Genomic DNA, 23,733 nt, shown 5'->3' with positions numbered 1-23,733 from the left:
CCAATTATTTATTGAGTTGCATACTATGTATGCTGGACCCCGGATCCAGGATCTGGATATATAACAGTAAACAAACAGATAAAATGCCCTGACCTCACAGAGCTTAGTAATGGAGCTAATTATAACCATTGACTCAGTACTTCCAGTTCTAGAAATTATTACTAAAGAAATAGCCATGAATGTACAAAATGATTTTGTTATAAGGATGTTTATCATGTTGAATTTTTAGGTAAGAAACTTAAAGAAGTCTAACTGTCCAATAAATCGTGATACAACTATATAAAACAGTACCAGGATAATTAAAATGATGTTGTAAAAGAATATTTCAAACAAAAGAATGATATCCACATGCTATTATTAAGTTTAAAAGCAGGCTACACTTTCTAAGAAGCATGAGAGAACTTTATGGGTTAGTTCTAAAACTTAATTATGATGGTGGTTGCACAAATACAGATTTTTACAAAAACTCATTGAACCGTACACGTGAAGTGGATGAATTTAATTGTATGTAAATTATACCTCTATGAAGCTGTAAAAAAAAAAGTGGGGCACGGAGCAGTTTGTTCTGAAAGTAACTTAAAAGTTATTTCTACAAATAAATTAGAAAAAGAAAGGAAGGATATAAACCAAAATGTTTAATGGGTTAAATGAAGGATGAGATGGGATTTTTTCTTTTGTCTTACCTATACCCTCTAAACGTTCTATAATAAGTACATATTTATGTTACAATAAGTAAAAACAAAACGGAAAATCTGTTTTAAAATTAAAGTTTTAAAACCAGCCTTTTCAATTACCTAGGGCTGCTGCAAGTGCTGTCCAGGTTCTATGAAACCTTGAAAGCAAATTATGACAGCAAGGTGCTTTCCCCAAGCCCTTCCGTTCCAGAGCACATACTTACACCAACCAAAATTTCCACTGATTGAAACTGAAAGAAGAGCATGAAACAGTTAACTACCTCTGCCCCGGGTTGACACCCAAGGCAATAATCCAAATTGGAGCTCTTAACCTTTACATCCTTTGAACCCATGCCACCCACTGAGCTGGTAGAGTTCTCACTACTCACCAGCAGAGGGACCCTTAGCTCCTCTGTAACATAGGGTGGTATGAAGTCTGATAACGATAGAGGACTCAGCCATGTCTTCCAAATTTTTTCGGAAGAAAATATTTAAGTGCTTCAAAAGATGAAGAAAAATTAGTTGTAGAGGTCAAAGATAATTGTATGAAAGTTAAGTATTAGGATACTTTAAAATATTTCATGGGGTGTGGGTGTGGGTGGGGGTGGAAGAATACAAGGAGGATAAAAGGTGATGGGGGAAAATAAAATAATTAAAATTTTTTTGAAAAAAAACATATCATCAATAGGGCCCAACTTGTTTGACATTTTAAATGACTCCAATTATTGAAACTAACATAAGTAACTGAAAAGTCAGCTCTCTGCAAGAAATTACGAAGTGAGGCAATTGAGCCCTAATAGCTTTTGGTGTAGGGAGAGAAAAAAAGTCTGTAGATGAGAGAACAAGATGCCAAGAATAAGCATAAACCAACCATCATATCTGCAAACAGCTAGCCTTGAGAAAAGATAGAAATGCTTGTATTTATTTGGAAAGGAGGTTTTGTTCAAATTGTTTCAAAAGACTGACAATGCAAGAGTCTTTTGTCTTCAAATAAAGTACAAGTTCTTTACTATCTTATCTTTTTTATTCACTCGTGTATTTTTCTTGATGACTAGAGAGAGTCTGGGAATTTTTCCCATTTCTTTGGTGGGCGAGGTATAGAAGAATCTCATTGCTTCCCTTAGGTTTTTTTTTTTCTTTTTAAATATATTTTTATTGATTTCAGAGAGGAAGGAAGAGGAAGAGAAACATCAATGATGAGACTCATTCATTGGCTGCCTCCTGCACGCCCCCTATTGGGGATCAAGGCATGTACCCTTGACGGGAATTGAACCATGGACCCTTAAGTCCGAAGGCCGACGCTCTATCCACTGAGCCAAACCGGCTAGGGCTCCCCTTAGTTTTAACTATGGGAAGAATCTGCAATGGAGACGATCACTGGTTACCCGTGTGCTAAGTCTAGTACTGCTCTACTCAAGTCACTAATCCTTCTCTTCTCCCAAATGGTAGTCATCCCTCTTCTGGAAATCTTCTCAACTAGCTTTATCTTCTATTGACAGCCTACTTTCTTCTAGGCTCTTGTGAGAATCGGTGTGTAGTAATTATCCAAATAGAAATGTAAGGCTGAGATGTACTCATGTCACAAAACTATATCTGTGCATGATCTGGACCAGGGGTGGGCAAACTTTTTGACTCGAGGGCCACAATGGGTTCTTAAACTGGACCGGAGGGCCGGAACAAAAGCATGGATGGAGTGTTTGTGTGAACTAATATAAATTCAAAGTAAACATCATTACATAAAAGGGTACGGTCTTTTTTTTTTTTTAGTTTTATTCATTTCAAACGGGCGGATCCGGCCCGTAGTTTGCCCAACGGCTGATTCTGGACTGTGCAAAATAAGCTTGGATATGGATAATTCAAACAGGTTATAAAAAAAAAAAACTTTAAAGTTCTCCTGGGTTATTTATTTTCTATACTTCCCCCATTCCACCCCCCTTCCTCCCCAAATTGTATATGGATATTTCATAGCTTTTCGCACTATGAAAAGCTGATTCTAGAGGCTGGAAAATTGCCCTATTTCCTCCCGCTGCGAGCTACCTTCCTCAATTCTTTTGCCAATCGGCTCTACCGTGGAATTGCCTTCCAACCTGCGTGCAACGGGGACCTTTTGGATCCCAGCATCGGAAGGGGGCTCCAGTGGAACGTCTCCCGCCCTCTCGCCACCAAGCGAGTCCACCAGAGGCCACCCAGACCCCGGCCACCCGGCTCGCCCCGCCCCCTCTTTTCCCGCCCGGACCCCGCGCCTCCGGAAGGGGGCGTGGCCCGCAGGAAGTTCTCGCGTGACGGAGCGGCAGGTATTTCCGGCTCCGGTATCATGGCAGACTCCAGCCCGGAGTCCGGCGCGAAGAGGCCGCAGTTCGGGAGCCGCTTGCTGAGCGACCCGGCGCGGGTCTTCCACCACAATGCCTGGTAACCGCCCTGCCCCCGTGCGGCCGGCGGCCCGCCCTCCGCCCCTCGCCCTGGGCGCCCCGCCGAGCCCCTGGCCGCAGCCACGGGTCCCGCTGCCTTCCAGGCGCTCCGCTCCCCGGGGAGGGGCGTCCCGAGGCCGGCGACTCAGCCTGTCCGCAGCTGGGACGCGAGGCCCCTGAGCGGCTGTTTGATTCTCCCAGGGACAATGTGGAGTGGTCGGCAGAGCAGGCCGCGGCGGCGCAGAGGAAAGTCCAGGAGAACAGCACCCAGCGGGTTTGCCCGGAGAAGCAAGGTGCGCCCCGGGGTCTCTCAGTGGATCCCACCGCCCAGCGACCTGCTGGACGCGCCCTCCGGGAGGCCAGACACCCGAGGTTGCCGAGAGCCTTTTGTTCAGCTGGGCTCGGGGGTAGAACAGGAGATGTGCAAGGATGGAAATGGGGTACCCCGGTCAAGTCATGTTAGGGCATAGAGGGTGTTTTGTTTTTTGGGGGGGAAGAGGGTTGATACTATTTTCTAGTGCTTACGTTTTTAATTATGTTGACTAGACCCGTATTAATATGGCTGGCCTCTGGCAATCGCCACGGTTGTTTTAGAGGATGTATTTTCCGCATGATTACACTTTGCCTGAGGAAATGTTACCACTGAAGCTATCAAGTGGTTGGGTTCTAAATGTTGGAAGAGGGGACTAATGACTGGTGAATTATGTGTCTTTTCTTTGTGTACTGGCTGTGAGGCTTTGGGGCCCCTGCCAGGGAAAGATGGGAGAAACGGAATGGAGAGAAGTCTGGCCAAAGAAAAAGAGACTGCTTCCGGAGAGGGGGATGATTTCACTGCAAAATATTCCTAGACGCTAAAACTCTATGTTGGGCCTGTGTCCTAAGAGATGATTGAAGGTAGGACTAGCAGTTGGAGAGTAGCTCCCGTTGAAAGGGTTCTGTGCAACAATTAGAAGATCCCAGTTACAAAATATTTACCTTGCATAGTTTGACAGAGCAAGTTAAAGGTGAAAGAGAATTTGAAAATCATGTGATCCCAATAACCTCTTTTTACAATTAAAGAAACTTGGACCCCAGGACATGAAGTGCCTTACCCAGAGGTAAGCAGATGGTAGTAGCAGTGGTGGAACTAAAACCCGACTTCTTAGATTTTTATTCTTCTACTACACTAGTCAAGGTCCTGTATTGGCAACGAGCAGAAAACTGAAATCTAGAGCACCCTTGATCACCTTCAACAAAGCTTGATCACCTCCAAGCTTTCTTTTAAACAGTCCACGCTTCTTTAGTATATATATCCTGTCTTCTGTCGTCGAAACTTTTACTCGGCTGAAGACATTTTTTCCGTGTCAACATTCTCTGTTTTCCTCTTACCTTCTTTCCATTTTCAGTATCCACACTCTAGAGAACCACAGACAAAGGAACATATTTAAAGAAGAGCTGCCTGTATCAAAACCATTGAGTTCACATTGGGGGACAAACGGAAGAACCTGGGATATTTAGCTTGTAAAAGAAGATCTAGAGGGGAAATGACTGCCCTCAAGCACGAAAGAGTTGTTTTGTATGGTCCTGAGAAATGGTGGGACCTTTTGGCCAGAAGTTATTAGACAGATTTTTTTTTTTTTGAACATTAGAATTTTCTGATAGCTAAGAGCCGTCCAAAGATGTGGGAGAAGAATTGATAGGTAGTAAGTGCCTAGGCAGAAGTTGGACTCCATAGAAGGGCAAGGTATGGAGGGAATTCACATATGATAGGTCTAGCACTAAATGATCTCCATCTCTGAGACTATGGCTCTAATTGAGGATACTTTCAGTATAAAATGACATTTGATGAAGCAAGGTGACAATTGACAGTAGATACAAATAAAATGTTGAGAAATGGTTCTTAAAATCTTTTCTTAAACATTTACAGTTGATTATGAGACTAATGCCCACAAATATTGGAATGACTTCTACAAAATCCATGAAAATGGATTTTTCAAGGACAGGCATTGGCTTTTCACTGAATTCCCAGAGCTGGCACCTATTCAGAACCAAAATCACTTGATGGATTTGCTCTCAGAGAATAAGAGGAGCGAAGTGCCTGAATGTAGGAGCAATGCGGATGGACCCGGTTTAATAACAGAAGAACAGCACAGGTGCTCTTCAAACAGCCTTGGGCATAAAACACAGACTCTTCCTGTGGAAAAGAAGGTAACTCAGAAACTCAGTCACTTGGAAATCTCTGCTGATGAGTTTCCTGGATCCTCAGCCACCTACCGAATACTCGAGGTAACTTTTCTTTTTGTCCTGGTAGTAGGCTAGAAAAGTTGTAATGTTGTGCACATGGTCAGCATAGAGAGGCTGACCACAAAGTGACATCTGTCTGCAGAAGACTTGACCCTTATGTTGGCCAGGAATCACCTCCATTAAAACAAAAAATTTTTTTCCCCCATTGATTTCAGGGAAAGGAAGGTAGAGGGAGAGAGAGATAGAAACACCGATGAGAGAGAAACATCCATGGGCTGCCTCCTACGTGCCCCCTATTGGGGATCAAGCCCGCAATCAGGGCATGTGTCCTGACTGGGAATTGAACCAACAACCTCCTGGTACATGGGCTGATGCTCAACCACTGAGCCACACTGGTCAGGCTCACCTCCATTTTTTAACTGAAATGCCCTAAATGTAGACCAAGATATTTGGTGGTTGTGGCAAACAAAGATAGATCACCTGAGGTACTACCTGGGACACCATATTGCATCTGAAAGTTGTAGGTTGTATTGCACCTGCCATCTGGAAGAGTCCCAGGTCCCAAGGCAACTTCTATTAATGGTGTTGCAGAGGCCAGGGTAGACCTGGAAAAGTGTCTAGATTGGTGCTGTAATGTAAATTCACAAATGATGACTACCTACTCCACTGGAAGCTGGTTAGCCTTGAGATTGAGTCCTGTGGCATGACCTTGTACCTCTTACCCTCCCCAAGCAGAATGGGGCTTCTGACTCTCTCTCTCTCCCTCCCTCGTTCCCTCATAGTTTTTTGAAGATGTGTTGAAATGGTTTATGTAAAATAGTTAAGAATAGTGTCTGGCACATAGTAAGCCCTTAGTAAATCGTCACTGTTTTTATTATTGCCACACCCAGTACTGTATTTAAGGACATTGTAATCATGGTTCCCTTTTCATTAAATTTTCCCAGTCTATTGTATTTAAGGACATTGTAATCATGGTTCCCTTTTCATTAAATTTTCCCAGTCTATTAGTAATGTTTTTCTGTGATATAGTAGAGCTCAATATGAAAATAATTCATCTACAGGACCATTCACTAGAATTCAAAAAGTAAAAGCAGCTCTGACCGGTTTGGCTCAGTGGATAGAGTGTCGGCCTGCGGACTCAAGGGTCCCAGGTTCAGTTCCTGTCAAGGGCATGTACCTTGGTTGCGGGCGCATCCCCAGTGGGGAGTGTGCAGGAGGCAGCTGATCGATGTTTCTCTCTCATCGATGTTTCTAGCTCTCTATCTCTCTTCTTTCCTCTCTGTAAATATCAATAAAATATATTTAAAAAAAAAAAAAAGTAAAAGCAACCCTGTTAACAATAAATGAATTTTTTTTTTAAAAGTAAAAGCAGCCCGTACCTTTTTTTTCTAGACACTTCGGCTAATAAAAGCCCATGCTGCCCTAACCGGTTTGGCTTAGTGGATAGAGCGTCGGCCTGCGGACTGAAGGGTCCCAGGTTCGATTCTGGTCAAGGGCATGTACCTTGGTTGCGGGCACATCCCCAGTAGAGGGTGTGCAGGAGGCAGCTGATCATTTCTCTCTCATCGATGTTTCTAACTCTCTATCCCTCCCCCTTCCTCTCTGTAAAAAATTAATAAAATATATATATAAAAAAAGAAGAAGCCCATGCTACTTCTGTATGTGTTCCTGAGGTCAAGGTCAGGGAATATCATAGGTACTGTTTAGCTCTGGTCACTACATCATCCCTAACACAAGTGGGCAAGATTATCTATTGTTGATTATTTATCTAGCTTCTGTAATTAATTTGGAAAGTTCTGTGATTAATAATTCATTTCTGTCTGCAGGTTGGTTGTGGTGTGGGAAACACAGTCTTTCCAATTTTACAAACCAACAAGTAAGTATGTTGTAAAGTTTATGATAGCAAATAGGAGGAAAGTGAGGGGTTGTTTATCAAAAGTTTTACACCAAATATAACTGGTTATTAGGAGCCATAGGTTACAGGAGGTTTGCATTTCTACATTATCCAATTATAGATTGTTTTGACTTAATCTGATTTATATGTTAACCTTTGTCATCAAGGAAATCAGTGAGATTTAAACCTTTTACATTGTTAATATATGGTACTGTTATAGTTTAACCCTGTTACTCAGGAAAGAGGATAGACATAATCCAGTTGGTAATGTAATTCTTCTGCTGTTTTTTTTTCTGCCCATTTCAGTGACCCAAGACTCTTTGTTTACTGTTGTGATTTTTCTTCCACAGCTATACAACTGGTCAAGGTAAGTGCAGTGGCTCCTTTCAGTAATTTCCACTGATTAAAGGGAAAGGGTCTTCTAAAAATCATGGTTTCTAGCTATTTCCTTACTGTACTGTGGTCTAAAAGTCAAAGATTTACTGAAATAGCCTGGAGGAGAGGAAAGGGTCAGACAAATACAGAGTCTGCCACTTGCCAGCTGTGTAACTTTGGGCAGCTCTTATGACCTCTCCTAACTTATTTTTTAAGGATTGAAATGAGATGATTGTTCAGCCAAAGTTCTTTGTGTTACAAGTCGCAGAAACATGTAGACAAACTCAACCAGTACAGTGGAATGTCATAGAACCCAAGAGCATCAAGTGTAGCCAGGACTGAAACTCAGCCCTGAAGAGGTGTCCGATATCAAGGCAAGTTGGCTGGCCAGTGAGACGTTGCCGCCCCTTCCATCACTACACCTCCCTCGAGTTCATAGTGTCCTATCTCTCATTGCCCGGTGCTCACTTACCTTTTTCAAATTAGTTTTCTCTTTGCAGACTAGCTTTCTGTAGTAGGTTTTCCCTGGTTTTGCACATGGCCCCGACATGCTTGCCCCTCCCAGTTCCTTACAAGTCCACCCTGTTCAGGTATTCTCAGAACCTCACCAGAATGACTGTACCAAAGACTCCGGTCTTGGTTAACCCAGCCCAGCTGGTAATCTCTTTTGCTAGCCGGTTTGGCTCAGTGGATAGAGCGTTGGCCTGCGGACTGAAGGGTCCTGGGCTCGATTCTGGTCAAGGGCACGTACCTCGGTTGTAGGCTTGATCCCCAACCGGGAGGCAACCGATCGATGTGTCTCTTTCACATTGCTGTTTTTCTCTGTGTGTCTCCCCCCTTCCCTCCCACTCAAAAAATCAATCGTCGAGTGAGGATTAACAACAACAAAAAAAGGAATGTGTGCCTTAATGATTAGAGCTCTATTCCTCAGAGGGAAGTAACTGCAGTTACACTTAAAGCAAGATTAGTTTACCTTGAGGCTCTGTGAACATTTTCTAACCCATGTGTTGTCTCTCTCCTCCAATTATCTGCAGACAAATTCAGCATATGATGCAGCAAGGTGTTTTGCCTTTGTTCATGATTTGTGTGATGAAGATCAGCGTTACCCGATTCCCAGGGATAGTCTTGATATTATCATCCTCATATTTGTTCTTTCAGCGATTGTTCCAGACAAGTAAGTAGTATAAAAAAAGCAAAGGTTTAGTCATGGACCTTGATATCACAGTTGGGCCCTAAATAAAAATAAATGTTCTGACAGACAGAAAGAAGCCTCTCCATCTGAAGTGATAGAAGCATCTCAACCGTTTTCCTGAATTTGTCTTGAAGTCCAACTTTTGTTTCAGCCTCTAAAACTGCTTATTGACTTCATTGGTGGATTCTTCTTTTCATTTTTATGGTATAATATCCCCAAAGAATGGGGGGGGGGACATCTTTAATGGGTATTTGGAGAAATTTCATATTGATAATCTCATAGCACGCTGTTTCAACATCTTATTATTGGCCTTTTCAAATGAACCAAGACTTTTTTTTTCCTCTCTCTTTTTTTTTTATTGATTTTAAAGAGAGGGGAAAGGAGAGAGAAAGAAATGTTGCTTTATTCCACTTAGTTATACACTCATTGGTTGCTTCTTGGATGTGCCCTTACCGGGGATTGAACCCACAACCTTGGCATATTGGGATGTTGTGTTAACTAACTGAGCTACCCAGCCAGGGCATAAACCAAGCTTATTAACAGCACAGAATGTACAGTGAAGCCTAACTCAGCTATTCTCTGATACTTGAGTTCTGTGGAAAACAAGTATAGTAGAATTTCATAAAATCAATTTAGGTAAAAGACAATTGCTGTACCCTAAAAGATACCGTTAAAGCCTCGACATAGACATCTTGTCTTCCTAGTAAAATACCGTCTCAAGGAAGCAGTATTGGTTGGAGTCCCGGGGGAGTGATTAATTTTCTCCAGCCCGTGTTTCCTCTAGAATAGCATTGAGTCATCTGACCTGACAGGGATATTGTGAGCGTGCAGTAAAAGTAGATACAGAACAGCCTAAAGTGCCTGGCATGGCTCAAAACATTAGTAACTGCAGAAGTTTAAATGCTACACCTTTAAAAAACTTACGTGGACTGAAATGCAGCACTAAAGTTAAAAATAAGTTATTCAGTAGTTAAATAAACTTTCAGGTGGTTTTTTGTAAGTTTGTGGTGTTTATACTTCTGAAGTTAGAAAAGCAGGATCCTGTACCACGCCTCAATATGAAAAGTGCAGTAGGAAATATGAAGCACTCTGCTCAGTTATCATTTGCATACTGACTGTCACCATGTAAATTGTAAGTTCTTGAGGTTCAGTCTTAACAAATGGAAAGCTCTGCATTCAAACAGCTTGAGCCTAGAGGGGAAAGAACGATGAGTTCACTAGAGTCCCATAGCAGGTGGTGGGAGCACAGGGCAGGGATGGCTTCTTCAGGAGGCAATCCCAGGAGGAGAAGGAAGTGAGCCAGGCAGTGTGTGTCACTTTTCCTATGGTGGAGCCCTAAGACAGAAGGAGGTTATCCTCAGTTATTAGCAGGCCCCAGAAGGCACATCAGAAGTTTGGATGTGTGCTCCCTTTCTGACTAAAGCAAGGGCTAGGAAGTCCACGGTCTTTTTAGAATATGCAGCAAGGAAAAGGAATCTTGCCCAACCTGGTTGAGTGTCCACTTATGAACTACGAGGTCACGGTTCCATTCCCTGTCAGAGCACATGCCTGGGTTGTGGGCTCCATCCCCAGTAGGGGGCGTGCAGGAAGCAGCCTATTGATGATTCTCTTTCATCAATGATGTTTCTATCCCTCCCTTCCTCTCTGAAATTTATAAAAAATATTTTTAGAAAAAAAGAAAGGGAACCTTATCTTTAAAGAGGCCTGATCTTCATTCCCTGTACCCCACAGGATGCAGAAGGCTATCAGTAGGCTGAGCAGGCTTTTGAAGCCTGGAGGGATGATGCTTCTGCGAGACTATGGCCGCCATGACATGGCTCAACTTCGGTTTAAAAAAGGTATTTTGCTACTATAATCAAAACAATAGTTTTGCCATCAGAATAGACATACAAGTCAGTGGGACAGAATAGACACGAGAATTATAGCCTCCTATGTAAAACCACTTCGTACATGACAAGGATGGTCTGTTTTTGAAGGCTTGTATAATCTAGGTATTAGGGAGGTCTTTTTAACCAAGGCAGCTACTTTTAAAAGAGCTATTTTTAGAAAAAGACATTTGATTACATAAACAATTTTAAATGTGATGGCAAATGATGTCATTAAAAAGTGAAAAGACAAGTCTTTTTGGTGCAGAAAACAGATAAAGACTTAATGTCTGTGCTCTTCAGGGGACTCTGGGCAAACAGATAAGGAAAAGATCAGTGCCCCACCCAAAAAGCAGGGAAGGAGTATTTTAGACTTGGTTCACAGAAGAACATACTCAAATGGCCAAAAACAAAACTTCAAGGGAATAAAAGAAACAATGAGATATCCGTTCTTAAACCTATTACTGGCCGGTTCAAAGAGATGTTTCTCCACTACTGGTAAAACAAATTGTTATGGCCTTTTATTTATTTATTTTATTGATTTCAGAAAGGAAGGGAAAGAGAGAGAGATGGAAATGTCAGTGATAAGAGAGAGTCATTGATTGGCTGCCTCCTGCACACCTCCTACTGGGGTTCGAGCCTGAAACCCTGGCATGTGCCCTGCCGGACCGGCAATCCAGGCAATGACCTCCTGATTCATCGGTCGATGCTCAACCACTGAGCCACACTGGCCACTCTGTTATGGCCTTTTAAAAAGCTACCCTATATTATCTATTCAATCCAACAGTCCTTTTGGGAATTTTTCAAGAACCAGCCATAATACATACATGAGCAATATCTTGGAAACAAAGTGAGTGCCTCTATAGGGGCATGCTGCCGGTCTTGGGAAGAGGTGTTCCATTTTATTTCCAAGTGAGAAGAGCAGTGCACAGATGAGTATTTCAGACTTGAGCCCACATGTAACAGTAGCTGGGGAGAGAGACGTAGGTAAGTAAAGCAAGTAAGATTATGTTGACATTCAAAAGGTGAAGGATTACACACCAGGGTGTTAAATTGATATACAGTCGGGAGTTAGCAGCAGAAGGGAGAGCATGTCTAACATATAAAGAGTATGTGTTATATATATGAATATGTGTGTAGACACATGGAGAGACATGCAAAATGACACTCACCAAAATGGTATTGGTGGCTTAGACTTAATGGTATCCTTAAATTTAGCGATATTGTTTGATATTTATTTTATTTTTCTTCCCTCCTCACTCCCCCCCCCCCTTTTTTTTAACAAAGAGTGGATGGTATTTATTTAATCGGGGGAAAAGGCGAAAACACAACCTGTTTCAGCAGGAAACAGAACTGTAGAACCAGGGAGCTGAGAGTCACATGTATAAGTTACTTAGCCTGCAGTTTGATTATTCCCTTTGGCTGTTCTTCTCCAAAGCACCATTCCTTTGTAGAAGAAAAATTGTAGATCCCTGCAAAGTACCAAGTATAAGCAAGGAAGAATTCTGTTCTCTGCCCAGGAAGATGGTCTGTGGTGTGCATTTGATTGACAATGAAATTTAAGGAAGTGCTTTAAAGTTTCTCTGATTTTTGCCACATTGCTCTGCAGGTCAGTGTCTATCTGAAAATTTCTATGTGAGAGGTGATGGCACCAGAGTTTACTTCTTCACACAAGGTATGGAAACAACACTCATCTTTATGTCAATACTTCCAAAGTATATTAAGTGTTCCTCGGTGGACTTCCAGAAGTAGGGTCATCTGGCCTTCCTACTTTTTACAACCTTTTCCTGTCCTTTCCCGTCCCTCACAGCCAACCTGAACTGCTCACTGTTCTCCAGATAGGCTCAGCTCATACGTCTTCAGTCCTCCACCTTGTTCTTCTGCTATCTGCCCTTCCTCTCTGTCACATTGTTCAAAACCGGGAAATTAGCCCATTTTGCAAGACTCCAGGGCAGCTGTTTCACCCTCTAATCTGGGTTGTGCCTGAGATGCACCTTAGTTAGGGGAACTCACCATTCACTGGGTTCCAGATATCACTCTGAACTGCTCTCCCCTGCTGCTCGCCCCTGCTGCTCGCCCAGCTGCAGTTTCCTTCTCCACCAGTGCCTTAAGAACACCCCATTGCTGGGACCTTTGTCAGATCACATATTTTTCTGAGCCCCTGGTTAAAGTGATAGAATCTCTCTTCTTAAAAACAAACAAAAAAAGGACTTTCACAGACATATAGGTAAATCTTTACATGTAATTTTAAGGTATTCATAGAGCCCTTCTTGAAAACTCCTCCCTATCAGCTGACTCTTAGAGAAGCTCTCCCTTCGGGTTCCATAATACATAAACATCTATTTTCCAAACTAGATGAACTGGACACACTTTTCACGACTGCTGGACTGGAAAAGGTTCAGAACCTGGTGGATCGCCGATTGCAAGTGAACCGAGGGAAACAGCTGACAATGTACCGAGTTTGGATTCAGTGCAAATATCGCAAACCTCTTCTGGCCAACACTGGCTCCTGACAGGATGGGGCTCCTTGGCTTTTTAACAGAATATTCACAACTGGTGTCTTGTTGATGTTGGACAGTGCAAGGAATCAAACAAACTTGAGCCTTGGACCTAGGAAAAAGTTACTTTTATCAAGATTCAAACAATCACGCTTTCTATTTGTGAAGCCCTTTAATGTATACTTTCCTCCAGCTTGTTCTTACTTTGAGATCTCAAAAAATCTTTCTTGCCACTTTATAGTATCTTAATAACCGAAGTATTCATGGAAATTGGGAATTTTAAAGGCATCAAGAAATTATTTCCGTGTGCAAGTATCATGTATGATAAAGTGCCATTTGACTGTATGTTTCATTAAGTTATTTGAAATACAAATACCTGGTTCCAAGGTGTTTTAAGCACTTTTCCCTTCTCTGAGTAACCTGTGTCCAAAAATTAAAAGGATCTTCATTTTTAGCAAAATTGCGTTATTTTTTATTGTGTTCTTAAATGTTTGACACAAAAGGAATTGAGAGAACTTTATTTTAGCCACTTCACTTCTGAATGCGATTGTCATCAGTGTTACCTTTTTTTATGTTCTGCTTATTTTCAGTTATTATTTTTACATGTTTTTCTCTTGTGGTCTATAAGTTATATGATGTTACATTTTTTTAAAATATGTTTTTATTGATTTCAAAGAGAGGGAAGGAGAAAGATAGAAATATCAATGATGAGAGAGAATCATCAGCTGCTTCCTGCATGCTTCCTACTGTGAATTGAGCCCACAACCTAGGCATGTGACCCCACCAGGAGTCGAACCATGATCTCCTGGTTCATAGGTTGATGCTCAACCACTAAGCAACACCAATACCTTTGGTATTCCTTTTTTTTTTTTCTTTTATCCTCACCCTAGGATATTTTTCCATTAATATTTAGAGAGAGTGGAAGGAAGGGAGGGAGGGTGAGGCACACACACATGGATTGGTTGCCTCCTGAATGCATCCTGGATCAAACCTGCAACCCAGATAAAGTGCCCGAACCCGCAACCCCTCTGTGCTCCAGCCAACACTCTAACCACTGAGAACACTGGCCAGGGCATTATATATTCTTAATTTTACCAAATAAAAAATGTCAATTCCTCATTCCTACATTTTGGAGTTTCAAATTAAACTTAGATATTTTCATACTTGTTTTATTTTATATGTGAAAAGACAAGCAATTTTTAAAATAATTCCAAACTTACAGAAAAGTATAGTACCAAGAATGTTACAAGAAGAGTCACTTTTTTCCTGAATCACTTTTAAGAGGATGTAATTCCTGTTGTAAGACATTCTCCTATATCACCAAATAAGTCTATCAGAAGTAGAAGTTGACATGGAAACACTGTTACCCACAGATAACCAAGTTTTCCCAATGGTCCCAATATGGCCTTTATCACTTCATTTTTTAAAAACCCACTTTGTTGCACTTGGTAGTCATGTCTCAGCCTCCTTCAAGCTTGTTTTCATAACCTTGACATTTGAAGATTACAGGCTATTTTGCAGAGGGCCCCACAAATTGGATTTGTTGATACTTCATGATTTGTTCTACCTTTTTGGCAGGAATATCAGGTAATGCCGTGCTGCTCCCATTCCTTCCTGTTAGGATGCATGCTTTTTAATTACTCCATTGGTGATGCTAACCTTGATTATTTAATTGAGGTGGTGTCTGTGGGGATTCTCCACGAAAAATTACCAGTAAATACTTTGTAGGGGAGTGTTTTGAGACTACAAATACCCATTCCTCACCAAACTTTATCCCCCGGTTTCAGCATCTTGCTGTTTCTTGCCTGATTACTACTCTATGATGGTGGTCGCATAGAGATTCTAACCCCGTTACTCCTATCTTTATTGGTTGGTGTCTATAAGGAAGACTTTATTTTCTCATCCTTTTATTTAATATGGACTCACGGGTTTCTTTTTTATTCAATGGTTGTATACTATCGTACTATCATATTTTTTAAAATATATGTTTTATTGATTTCAGAGAGGAAGAGAGAGAAAGCATCACTAATGAGAGAGAATCATTGAATGGCTGCCTCTTGCATGCCCCCACTGGGGATCCAGCCAGCAAACCCAGGCATGTGCCCTGACCAAGAATCGAACCGTGACCTCCTGGTTCATAGGTTGATACTCAACCACTGAGCCACGCCGGCCGGGCTACTATAATATTTTAATGTTCATATTGTCCTAGATTCGGCCAGCAGGAGCTCCTTCAAGTGCTTCTGTAACCTTTCGATGTGTCCCAGTCACTCTTTGAGCACTTCAAGCACAAGTTGTCCCAGGCTCATCTTGTACTTTTTCTGCCCCAGTCTGAATCAGCCATCTCCCCCAAGGAGTGATGTTTCTTTAGTGGAGAGAGGTATTTAGAAGCCAAGCTAAGTGTGCTCATTGCTATTGTGGTGTTCCTGTTCCCAGGCCACCTAAGTGGGTGATGCTGAGGGATATATGTATGTACCTATACATACACTCACATCTATGTTTCTGTACTTAAATATATTGAAAACCATCAGTTCAGATCAATACCTTTGATTTCAATCCAGCACCACAGAGTTTATTCTAGTTTTGATTCTCCCTCTCTGTACTTGCAATTCCCTTTTCCAATAATTCCAAACTCCCATGATCCACATTGTATTGGACCAATCATTCTTTTGCCACTGCCCACACATAAACGCCCACACCTCTCTAGGGCTCTGATTCCCAACTCCAAGCCACTGTTGCCACCACTTACACAGACACCCTCCTCACCCTGCCCTGGGTCCTGTGCCCCCAGAGGCCACCACCTCTCTGCCCCTGTGCTAACATCTACCTTGGTTGGCTTCACCTGATGAATGTAAAAAATGTGGAAGGGAGCTCCCATCTTTTTGTTGCAAGGAATGTATTTAAAAGGAAAAGACTGAATCACTGGGATGGTATTTCATTTATCTTTTGTAATGAAGAACAGATGCATTAACTCATGGTCCACTGAAGACCCGCTAAAGCAGCGGTTCTCAACCTGTGGGTCGCGACCCCTTTGGGGGTTGAATGACCCTTTCACAGGGGTCGCCTAAGACCTTCGGAAAACACATATATAATTACATATTGTTTTTGTGATTAATCACTATGCTTTATGTTCAATTTGTAACAATGACAATACATCCTGCATGTCAGATATTTACATTACGATTCATACAGTAGCAAAATTACAGTTACGAAGTAGCAACGAAAATAATTTTATGGTTGGGGGTCACCACAACATGAGGAACTGTATTAAAGGGTCTCGGCATTAGGAAGGTTGAGAACCACTGCTCCAAAGCATTTCAAAGCTACAGAAACAGTTTTGGGGTTTTTAAGATTTTTAAATTGATTTTTAGAGAGAGAAACCTATGTGAGAGCAGAGCTCAGCCGGCATGGCTCTGTGGTTGGGCGTCAACCTATGAACCGGAGATCACAATTCAGTTCCGGCCAGGGCACATGCCTGGGTTGCAGACTTGATCCGAGTGTGGGGAATGTAGGAGGCAGCCAGTTGATGATTCTCTCTCTCCCTCTTTGAAATCAATAAAAATATATTTTTTTTAAATGTGAGAGCAAAACATTATCTGCTGCCTCCTGCACACCTTCTACTGGGAATTAAGACCGCAACCTGAGCATGTACCCTAAACTGGAATTGAACTGGCAACCTTTTGGTGCACACGATGACACCTGACCAACTGAGCCACACTGGCCAGAGCAATAGAAACAGGTTTTTTTGTTTATTTAATTGTTTTAATATATTTTTATTGATTTCAAAGAGGGAGGGAGAGGAAGAAAGAGATAGAAACATCATTGATGAGACAGAATCATCAATTCGCTGCCTCCTGCATGCCCCCTACTGGGGATCGAGCCCGCAACCCGGTCATGTGCCCTGACGGGGGATCAACCATGATCTCCTGGTTCATAGGTCAACACTCAACCACTGAGCAGCCTGGCCGGGCAATAAGAACAGTTTTTATTCCATTTTCCTGGCATCTGACTTAGCCTTCGGCTTAGGTAAAACAGATGAGCCTTTTCCTGACCGTGGTCCCTTTTCTTCTCTGCCATATGCTAAGCTCCCTGATTATGTCAGGCTAACTTGAACTCCCTAAGGGACTTTGCATAATTTTTCAGCCATGGAATTGCTAATGATGAACAGAGGACAATTAAACATGGTCAGAGTAGATTAAAGTATGACCTTAGTGCCACTCAAACAGACTGGACTACCAGGCTGACTCCGAACGGCTTCTTTTGATATTTTTAATGCAAAATAAAAAGTGCACTGTTGGCTGGGAAGGTAGCTCCACGTGTGAAACTGCTCAGGAAGTTGTGTGGTTTAGATTCAAGTCTAATAGAGAAGTGTTTCTGAAACTGACTGATCTTCCTAAGTAGTGTTAATTTGGCTGAGGAGATCAAGTTCAATGTTGTTTGAAAAATGAGAGACAATTTAATTTTAAACAGGTGCATTGTAGCCATTGAGTGGATCCATGTTCCTGAAGGTGGTGTTCAGGGTCAGGGTGTAACATGATCACCCAGAGAGCATAGGTCTTTACACCACGAAAGTGATTCATCTCCGATTTTTTGTACTTTAATTTGACCCGGGCCTCTGCTAATGCCGTCAAACTTATGCTTTGTAATGGTCTGCTACCTGCCTTCATGTAAGTTCATACTCTCTTGGGCTCTGATTGGAAAATTAGGGCCTTGGAACCTTAGTAGGAAAGGCAAGTTTAATGGACTAAGACATCCTATTTTCCTCTATTTGATTCCTCTCTTTGCTTAAAGATGTTACTTTAGTAATAGTGGGGAATTCTATCTGTAGCTTACAAGATGAGCTCAGGACAAACAGCTTCTTTCACTCTTCACAAAGGCCCGTTCTTCGGTTTGTGGCTGCAGCTGCTATTTTCAGAGCCTGGCTGCATCAATGCATAACAGATTTCTGTATGTGTCTTAATTTTGTGTGCAGGTTATGATTTGAGAGGTGGAAGAAGTCCTGGCGGTGAATTTTGCTAGTAAAAACACGGAAATGGTAGATAAACAGCCACCTCACTTTATTTCAATGAATTTCTAGGTTCTAGACCAGTGGTTCTCAACCTCCCTAATGTCGCGACCCTTTAATACAGTTCCTCATGTTGTGGTCACCCCCAATTTCATTGTTACAAATTGAACATAATTAAAGCATAGTGATTAATCACAAAAAACTATGTAATTATATATGTGTTTTCCGATGGTCTTAGGCGACCCCTGTGAAAGGGTCGTTCGACCTCCAAAGGGGTCGCGACCCACAGGCTGAGAACCGCTGCTCTAGACTATAGTTAGTGGACTGCACTGTGTGACCAAGTTATATGACAGGTAGCCACAATCAGATCCTATGCTCCAGTGGGGGACCCTAAGATACAATAGCCAGAAGTCTTGACCAAAAGCTCAAGGTTGGCATTTTCTTCCTGAGATGAGCCCCAAATTGCATTGATTCATTCCCCATCTTTCTTTCTCTGGGTTTGGATTTCTTCATAAAATCTTAAAATATCCTTAGAAAGAGTCATATTTTAAACATTAATCAGCAATAACATGTTAGAAAAACACCTCCAAGGGGATGAGCAGGACTGGAGGAAGCCCTGACGTACCCTGTACCCTGCCCTCGGTAAGCCCCCCCACACACACACACCCTCCTCATCCTTGCTTCCCATTACTCTGTATATTGTGTGATTAAGGCTGACGCTCAGTGGAGCTTGCTAAATGATGAGCTCCTTGGGGGAACTCTGTATTCTCAACACTTAGCACAGCACCTGGCCCTTGGTTGGAGCTCATGAATGAGGACTGCCCTGCTCAGTACCCTCCCACCTCTTGAGATACCCACTGACACATGGTTTGCATTTAATTTCAGAAGACCACAGAGTACAGGGTTCTGGTTGCAAGAATCAGCAACTCAATCTGACTTAAATGAGAAAACACAAAGTAGGGGACAGGGTCTTGTGACCACCGGGGCAGAAATGTAGACGGGCCTCAGGACAACCCTGGGAAGTGTGTACTCACCCCGCTACCCAAGGCTCTCTAAGGACCTTCTCTCTGCTCCTCAGGCCGGTTGGAGAGGTGACCATAACTTAGCTCTGAAGGCCCAGAGTTCTTCGCTGCTGATACCCTTGACCAGTGTCTCCACTATCCCTCAGTCATATTACATCATGTGGCTTTATCTTCCTCATGACATGTAGCACTGTTCTGATTGTCTGCCTCCTGCCTCTAGACTATAAGATCTTTGGGGTCAGGGACTTGGTTTACTTTGTGCACAATTGTATCCTCGGTACTTACAATGGTGTCTGGCACATAGTAGGTGTTCAATAAATATTTGCTGGGTGGGTGAGTGCATAGAATGTCACCTAGAAGCTTGGTCTGTAGACAGTATCAGGCGTCAAAGTGAGGAAAAGTCAAATTCTGTCATCTAATCCAGTGAAAAATAGTAGGGCCAGAGCTGATAGCCCCGGGTCTTTGGACAGAAGGTGACCTCAAAATGTTTCCCAGAAACCAGGCATACCTGGGAAATAATAGGGTGAGGTCCAGCAAGAGAACAAGGCTGCACAGCTCCCTGAAGCAGGAGGCCCGATCAGGATGGTTGAAAGATGCAGAAATAATACTAGGAAAGCCCACTGGCCTGGACCCCATCGTATAGAGAGACTGCAAAGGAATGAATGAGCTGATCTTTGAATCTTTAAATGCCACCAATACTCAGATAATTCCCAAATATATTGCAAGCTAAAGTCTCACTTAACTCTTGAACTAGTTTATCTAAATACTTCCTGGATAATTCTCTCCCCTGAAAGCCCTTTGGTACCTCAAACTCAATCTGTCCAAAGCAGCTCCTAAGAGCACAGACTGGAGTTGAAATCCTGGAGTTGCCATTTCATTTGTTCTCTGTGTCATCTTGGCCCAGTTAATAAATTCCTCTGGTTTTCAGTTTCCTTAACTATGAATCAGATATAAACAGTAATAATAATCCTTCAGCCCTAGTGGGCCCCATCACACAACCCTAACTCCTTGCAGAAAATCACATCAAATGCCAACCTCTCTGGGCAACTCTACATTTACAAGACTCATTTGTGTAAGACACACTTTGTTATATGTTGTGTATTTAGCAAATGGATCAATGGTATGTCCCTTGGCAATTTTTGCCTGGAGAGAATAAAGACATGTTATTGAGTGAGTCTTGATAAGGTTGTAACAGAAAACACTAATCTCCATTTCTTCTCGGGGGACTCGAGCAGTGAGGAGGGAGGTTTCCAGTGCCTTCAGTCAGGGTCAGCTTCTCCATTGGGGTGCAGTGCCTGGGGCACACACTGTCTTTAGGGACCCTGGAAAATGTTTTCATTTTAAGTTATTTTAAATCCAGAACAAAAATGAATATGATAGTAATGAATATGTGATCATGAAGGCAGCCTAGATTGTTTGTTTTTATATCAACAAGATTATAAAATATACAAAAAGAGGAGAGAAAAAGATTCTAAATATATAAGTATTTTAATGGAGGAATGAGCCCATGAAAGCATAAGTGCCCAGGCCCCATGAAAGTCACAATGTGGCCAGGCCCTCAATGGGCATTGGCCTTCCAGGCAGAAGGGCAGAGCTGATGGAGGTAGATGTGGGCGAATGCTTCACTCCAGCTCTCCTCTGCCCAAGCCACGCTGTCTCAGGGAAACATATGTGTGGGAAGAATGGTGTGTGAAGTCTTTAGCATTTCTGTATGCACGAGAGGCAATCTGTGGGAGAAATATCAATAGGTAAGGAGTTTGGCACGGTAACATTTGGGGCACTGAGGAATGAAATCCAGCCTTTTAACATTGTTCTAATGGAAATACTTTCTATGTATATGCTTCTTGCTATGACTGCATTTCCCTGGAGCACAGAAGGACGGGACTTCTTGGGGAGGCTGTCACAGAGCAGGTAACCCTGCGGCAGGGTCTTGGAGGATGAAGGGTTTTTCCCGGTGGATGAAACGGGGTATCTGGCGAAAGGGATGGAATTTCACACAAAAAGCCATTTACCAGAAGAGCAGCCAGTGGGCAGGATCGTGGCTGTTTCAGAAGGATGGTGCCTGGGGCAGCTCTCTGAGTGTCTCGTGAGAGTTAGAATTGTCTTCCGTCTCTGTCCCTCCCAGGCAGGCGGCGGAGGCCTCACAGGCCACGCTGAGGAGTTGGGGCTTCATCCTGCGGGCAGCAGCGGGCCCGCGGAGAAACTGAAAAAGAACAAGAGAATCATTGCAGGGACATTGAAGTCACCTCCGACAGAATGCAGATGGAGAGAGTCACAGGGGGGGAGGGGGCTGTGTGTGTGTGTGTGTGTGTGTGTGTGTGTGTGTGTGTGTGTGTGGTGGCGGCGGCCAGCGCAGGGAGGTCACTGAGCGGAAAGTTCCACCAGTTGCAAAAGGCCGATGAACCAATGCTGTGCAAGCGGGACCGGAAGGGGCCACAGGGACCCACACCGTGGATGGGCCTGGGGATGGGTATGAGGTGTGCGAGGGAGTCTGCGGGAGAAGAAACCGAGAATAACCTTGACGTTTCTGGCTTTCACCTTGGGGGAATGTCGATGTTTGCTTAGGGCTTCAGTTAAGAGGAGGAAGAGCTCCGGGGGTGTGGAGGGCGCAGGATGAGCCCCGCGCAAGCTTCCACTGGGGCCCAGTAGGTTACTTGCTGCCGAGACCAGCCCACTGAGGAGAGGGCGGAGGTGTGGAGACCGTGCGCGGGGTCCATCACCCACCCTCCCCTACGAACCGCTCCCCTTTCTGGCCCTCCAATTCCGGAGGGAACCGGAATGGCTCCAGGCAGCCATATTTCTGCCCAGCGACCTGCTCTACGGCCGCAAGTGATTGGACAGAGGTGTGCATGTGACCCCGGGCTAAGCCAATCAGAGCCCTTCCCGGGACATCCGAGCGGGCAGCCATGACGACCGAGAAGCCTGCAGCCACGGAGACCCCAGGTAAGAGCGTGGCAGGCGGAGGGGAGACCAGTACAACAGCAGCCCGAGCGAGCGGGGCGAGCCCTGGCATGCAAGGCGCTGAGCGAGGCAGGCGGGTGTCGGCCACGGGCGGGAACGGTGGACAGGGCCTCGGGAGCCGCCTGTGCTGGCTGTGCCCAGGACCAGGGGGAGCGCTGGGTGACCCTCTCGGGGGTCAGCGCGGCTGGAAATGCGCTGTGGGGAGGGCGTGGGCAGGAGTGTGCAGGGGCCGGCGTCTCCAGGCAGCGGAGGGCGGACCATGGCAGCGGCAGTGGCAGGGGTTGCGGGGGAGGGAACGGAGTCCAGACAGGACAGAGGGAAGGCTGGAACAGGGACTGATGGCGGGTGATGCTGCACTGAGATGGGAAAGAGGGAAGACATGGAGACTGCCGTGTGGACATGGTAAGTCTGGGGCCCATGGCACGTGCCAGGGAGATGCTGAGAAGAAGGCAGTGGGTACATCAGTCAGGCGTTGGGGAGAGGTCAGGGCTGCAGGGGGCGGATGCCGGGAGTGGGGTGGCAGCAGCAGATCGCCGGTGTTAGAGCAGGGCCTAGGAGGGGCTGCACAGAAGCTGAGGCCCCAGCACCCAGAGGACTAGTGGAGGGAAGGGGCAAGGATGGAGGGAGGGGACATAAGGTGCCCTGGCTCCTCAGGGGCTCAGTCCCTGCGGAGACCAGAGAGGGGCCCTTTAGATTTGGCAATGAGGTTACCCTGACCTTGACAAATGGGTGGAGTGGTGGATCTGGAATTTAAACTGGGGTGGCCTCATCTTTGTAATCCGATTCAAAATGCTGTGAAGGATATTTTGGGGGTAAATTGGGAAATCTGAAAATGGAGTTTATATTAAACTAGAGGCCCGATGCACAAAATTCGTGCAAGAGTAGGCCTTCCTTCCCCCGGCTGCCGGCACCAGCTTTCCCTCTGGCACCCGGGACCCAGGCTGCCCTCTGGCCACTGGCAGGCACCTGGGACCTGGGCCCCGGCTTCGTCTGGAAGGACGTCTGGAAGGTTGTCGGTCTAATGAGCATATTACGATTTTATTATTATAGATAATATGTATCAGTGTCAATTTCTTGTGTGTGAAATGGTCTGTGTGTTATGTAAGAGGGAATTCTGATTCTTAGGAGACACATGTTGTAGTATTTACTTTAGTATGTAAGGGTGAAGGACCAGGATGATTGATACTTTCTAGTGGTTCAGCAATAACAACAAGCTAAACATACATATATCTATATACTTATATATCTATTATTTACATATAAATTATATTTATATACAGGTATATTATCGATCAGAGAAAGAGCACAAATATGCTAATTAGAGAATCTGGGTAGAGGTTATTTTAATACAATCAACTTTGCTGTATGCTTAAATTTGTCCTTAAAAATATGGGAAAATAAATTAGAGTGAATGGCACGTGATGAAGAAGTGGAAATAGCATAGTTTTAAAAATATATTTTTATTGATTCAGAGAGGGAGAGATAGAAACATCAGTGATGCTGCCTCCTGCACGCCCCCTACTGGGGGTTGAGCCACAACCCGGGCAAGTGCCCTTGACCAGAATTGAACCCAGGACCCTTCAGTCCACAGGCCCACACTCTATCCACCAAACCAAACC

At 43.9% G+C, this 23,733-nt stretch overlaps 1 protein-coding gene across 5 annotated transcripts; it reads left to right on the top strand.

Annotated features, from left to right (window-relative positions):
• The first annotated feature begins 2,952 nt into the window (after positions 1-2,952).
• On the top strand, positions 2,953-13,589 carry METTL2A (methyltransferase like 2A). 5 transcript variants are annotated; one of them, XM_036340540.1, is made up of 9 exons: positions 2,953-3,083; positions 3,284-3,375; positions 4,989-5,347; positions 7,132-7,181; positions 7,506-7,566; positions 8,609-8,748; positions 10,498-10,604; positions 12,241-12,306; positions 12,987-13,589. In XM_036340540.1, the coding sequence occupies exons 1-9, from the start codon at positions 2,989-2,991 to the stop codon at positions 13,142-13,144; spliced, it is 1,128 nt and encodes a 375-aa protein (XP_036196433.1). In that variant the 5' UTR covers positions 2,953-2,988; the 3' UTR covers positions 13,145-13,589. The 5 variants fall into 5 exon arrangements, with proteins under 5 accessions (XP_036196433.1, XP_036196435.1, XP_036196436.1 ...); XM_036340541.1 differs by having other exon boundaries at positions 2,971-3,083; positions 3,284-3,454; XM_036340542.1 differs by lacking the exons at positions 12,241-12,306; positions 12,987-13,589 and adding an exon at positions 12,070-12,234.
• Positions 13,590-23,733: the final 10,144 nt, after the last annotated feature.

The sequence above is a fragment of the Myotis myotis genome, unplaced genomic scaffold (genome assembly GCF_014108235.1).
Source record: "Myotis myotis isolate mMyoMyo1 unplaced genomic scaffold, mMyoMyo1.p scaffold_m19_p_17, whole genome shotgun sequence".
Taxonomy (NCBI): domain Eukaryota; kingdom Metazoa; phylum Chordata; class Mammalia; order Chiroptera; family Vespertilionidae; genus Myotis; species Myotis myotis.
Note: the sequence above shows the minus strand (reverse complement) of the source record. Positions and strands in the feature narration are given on the sequence as shown.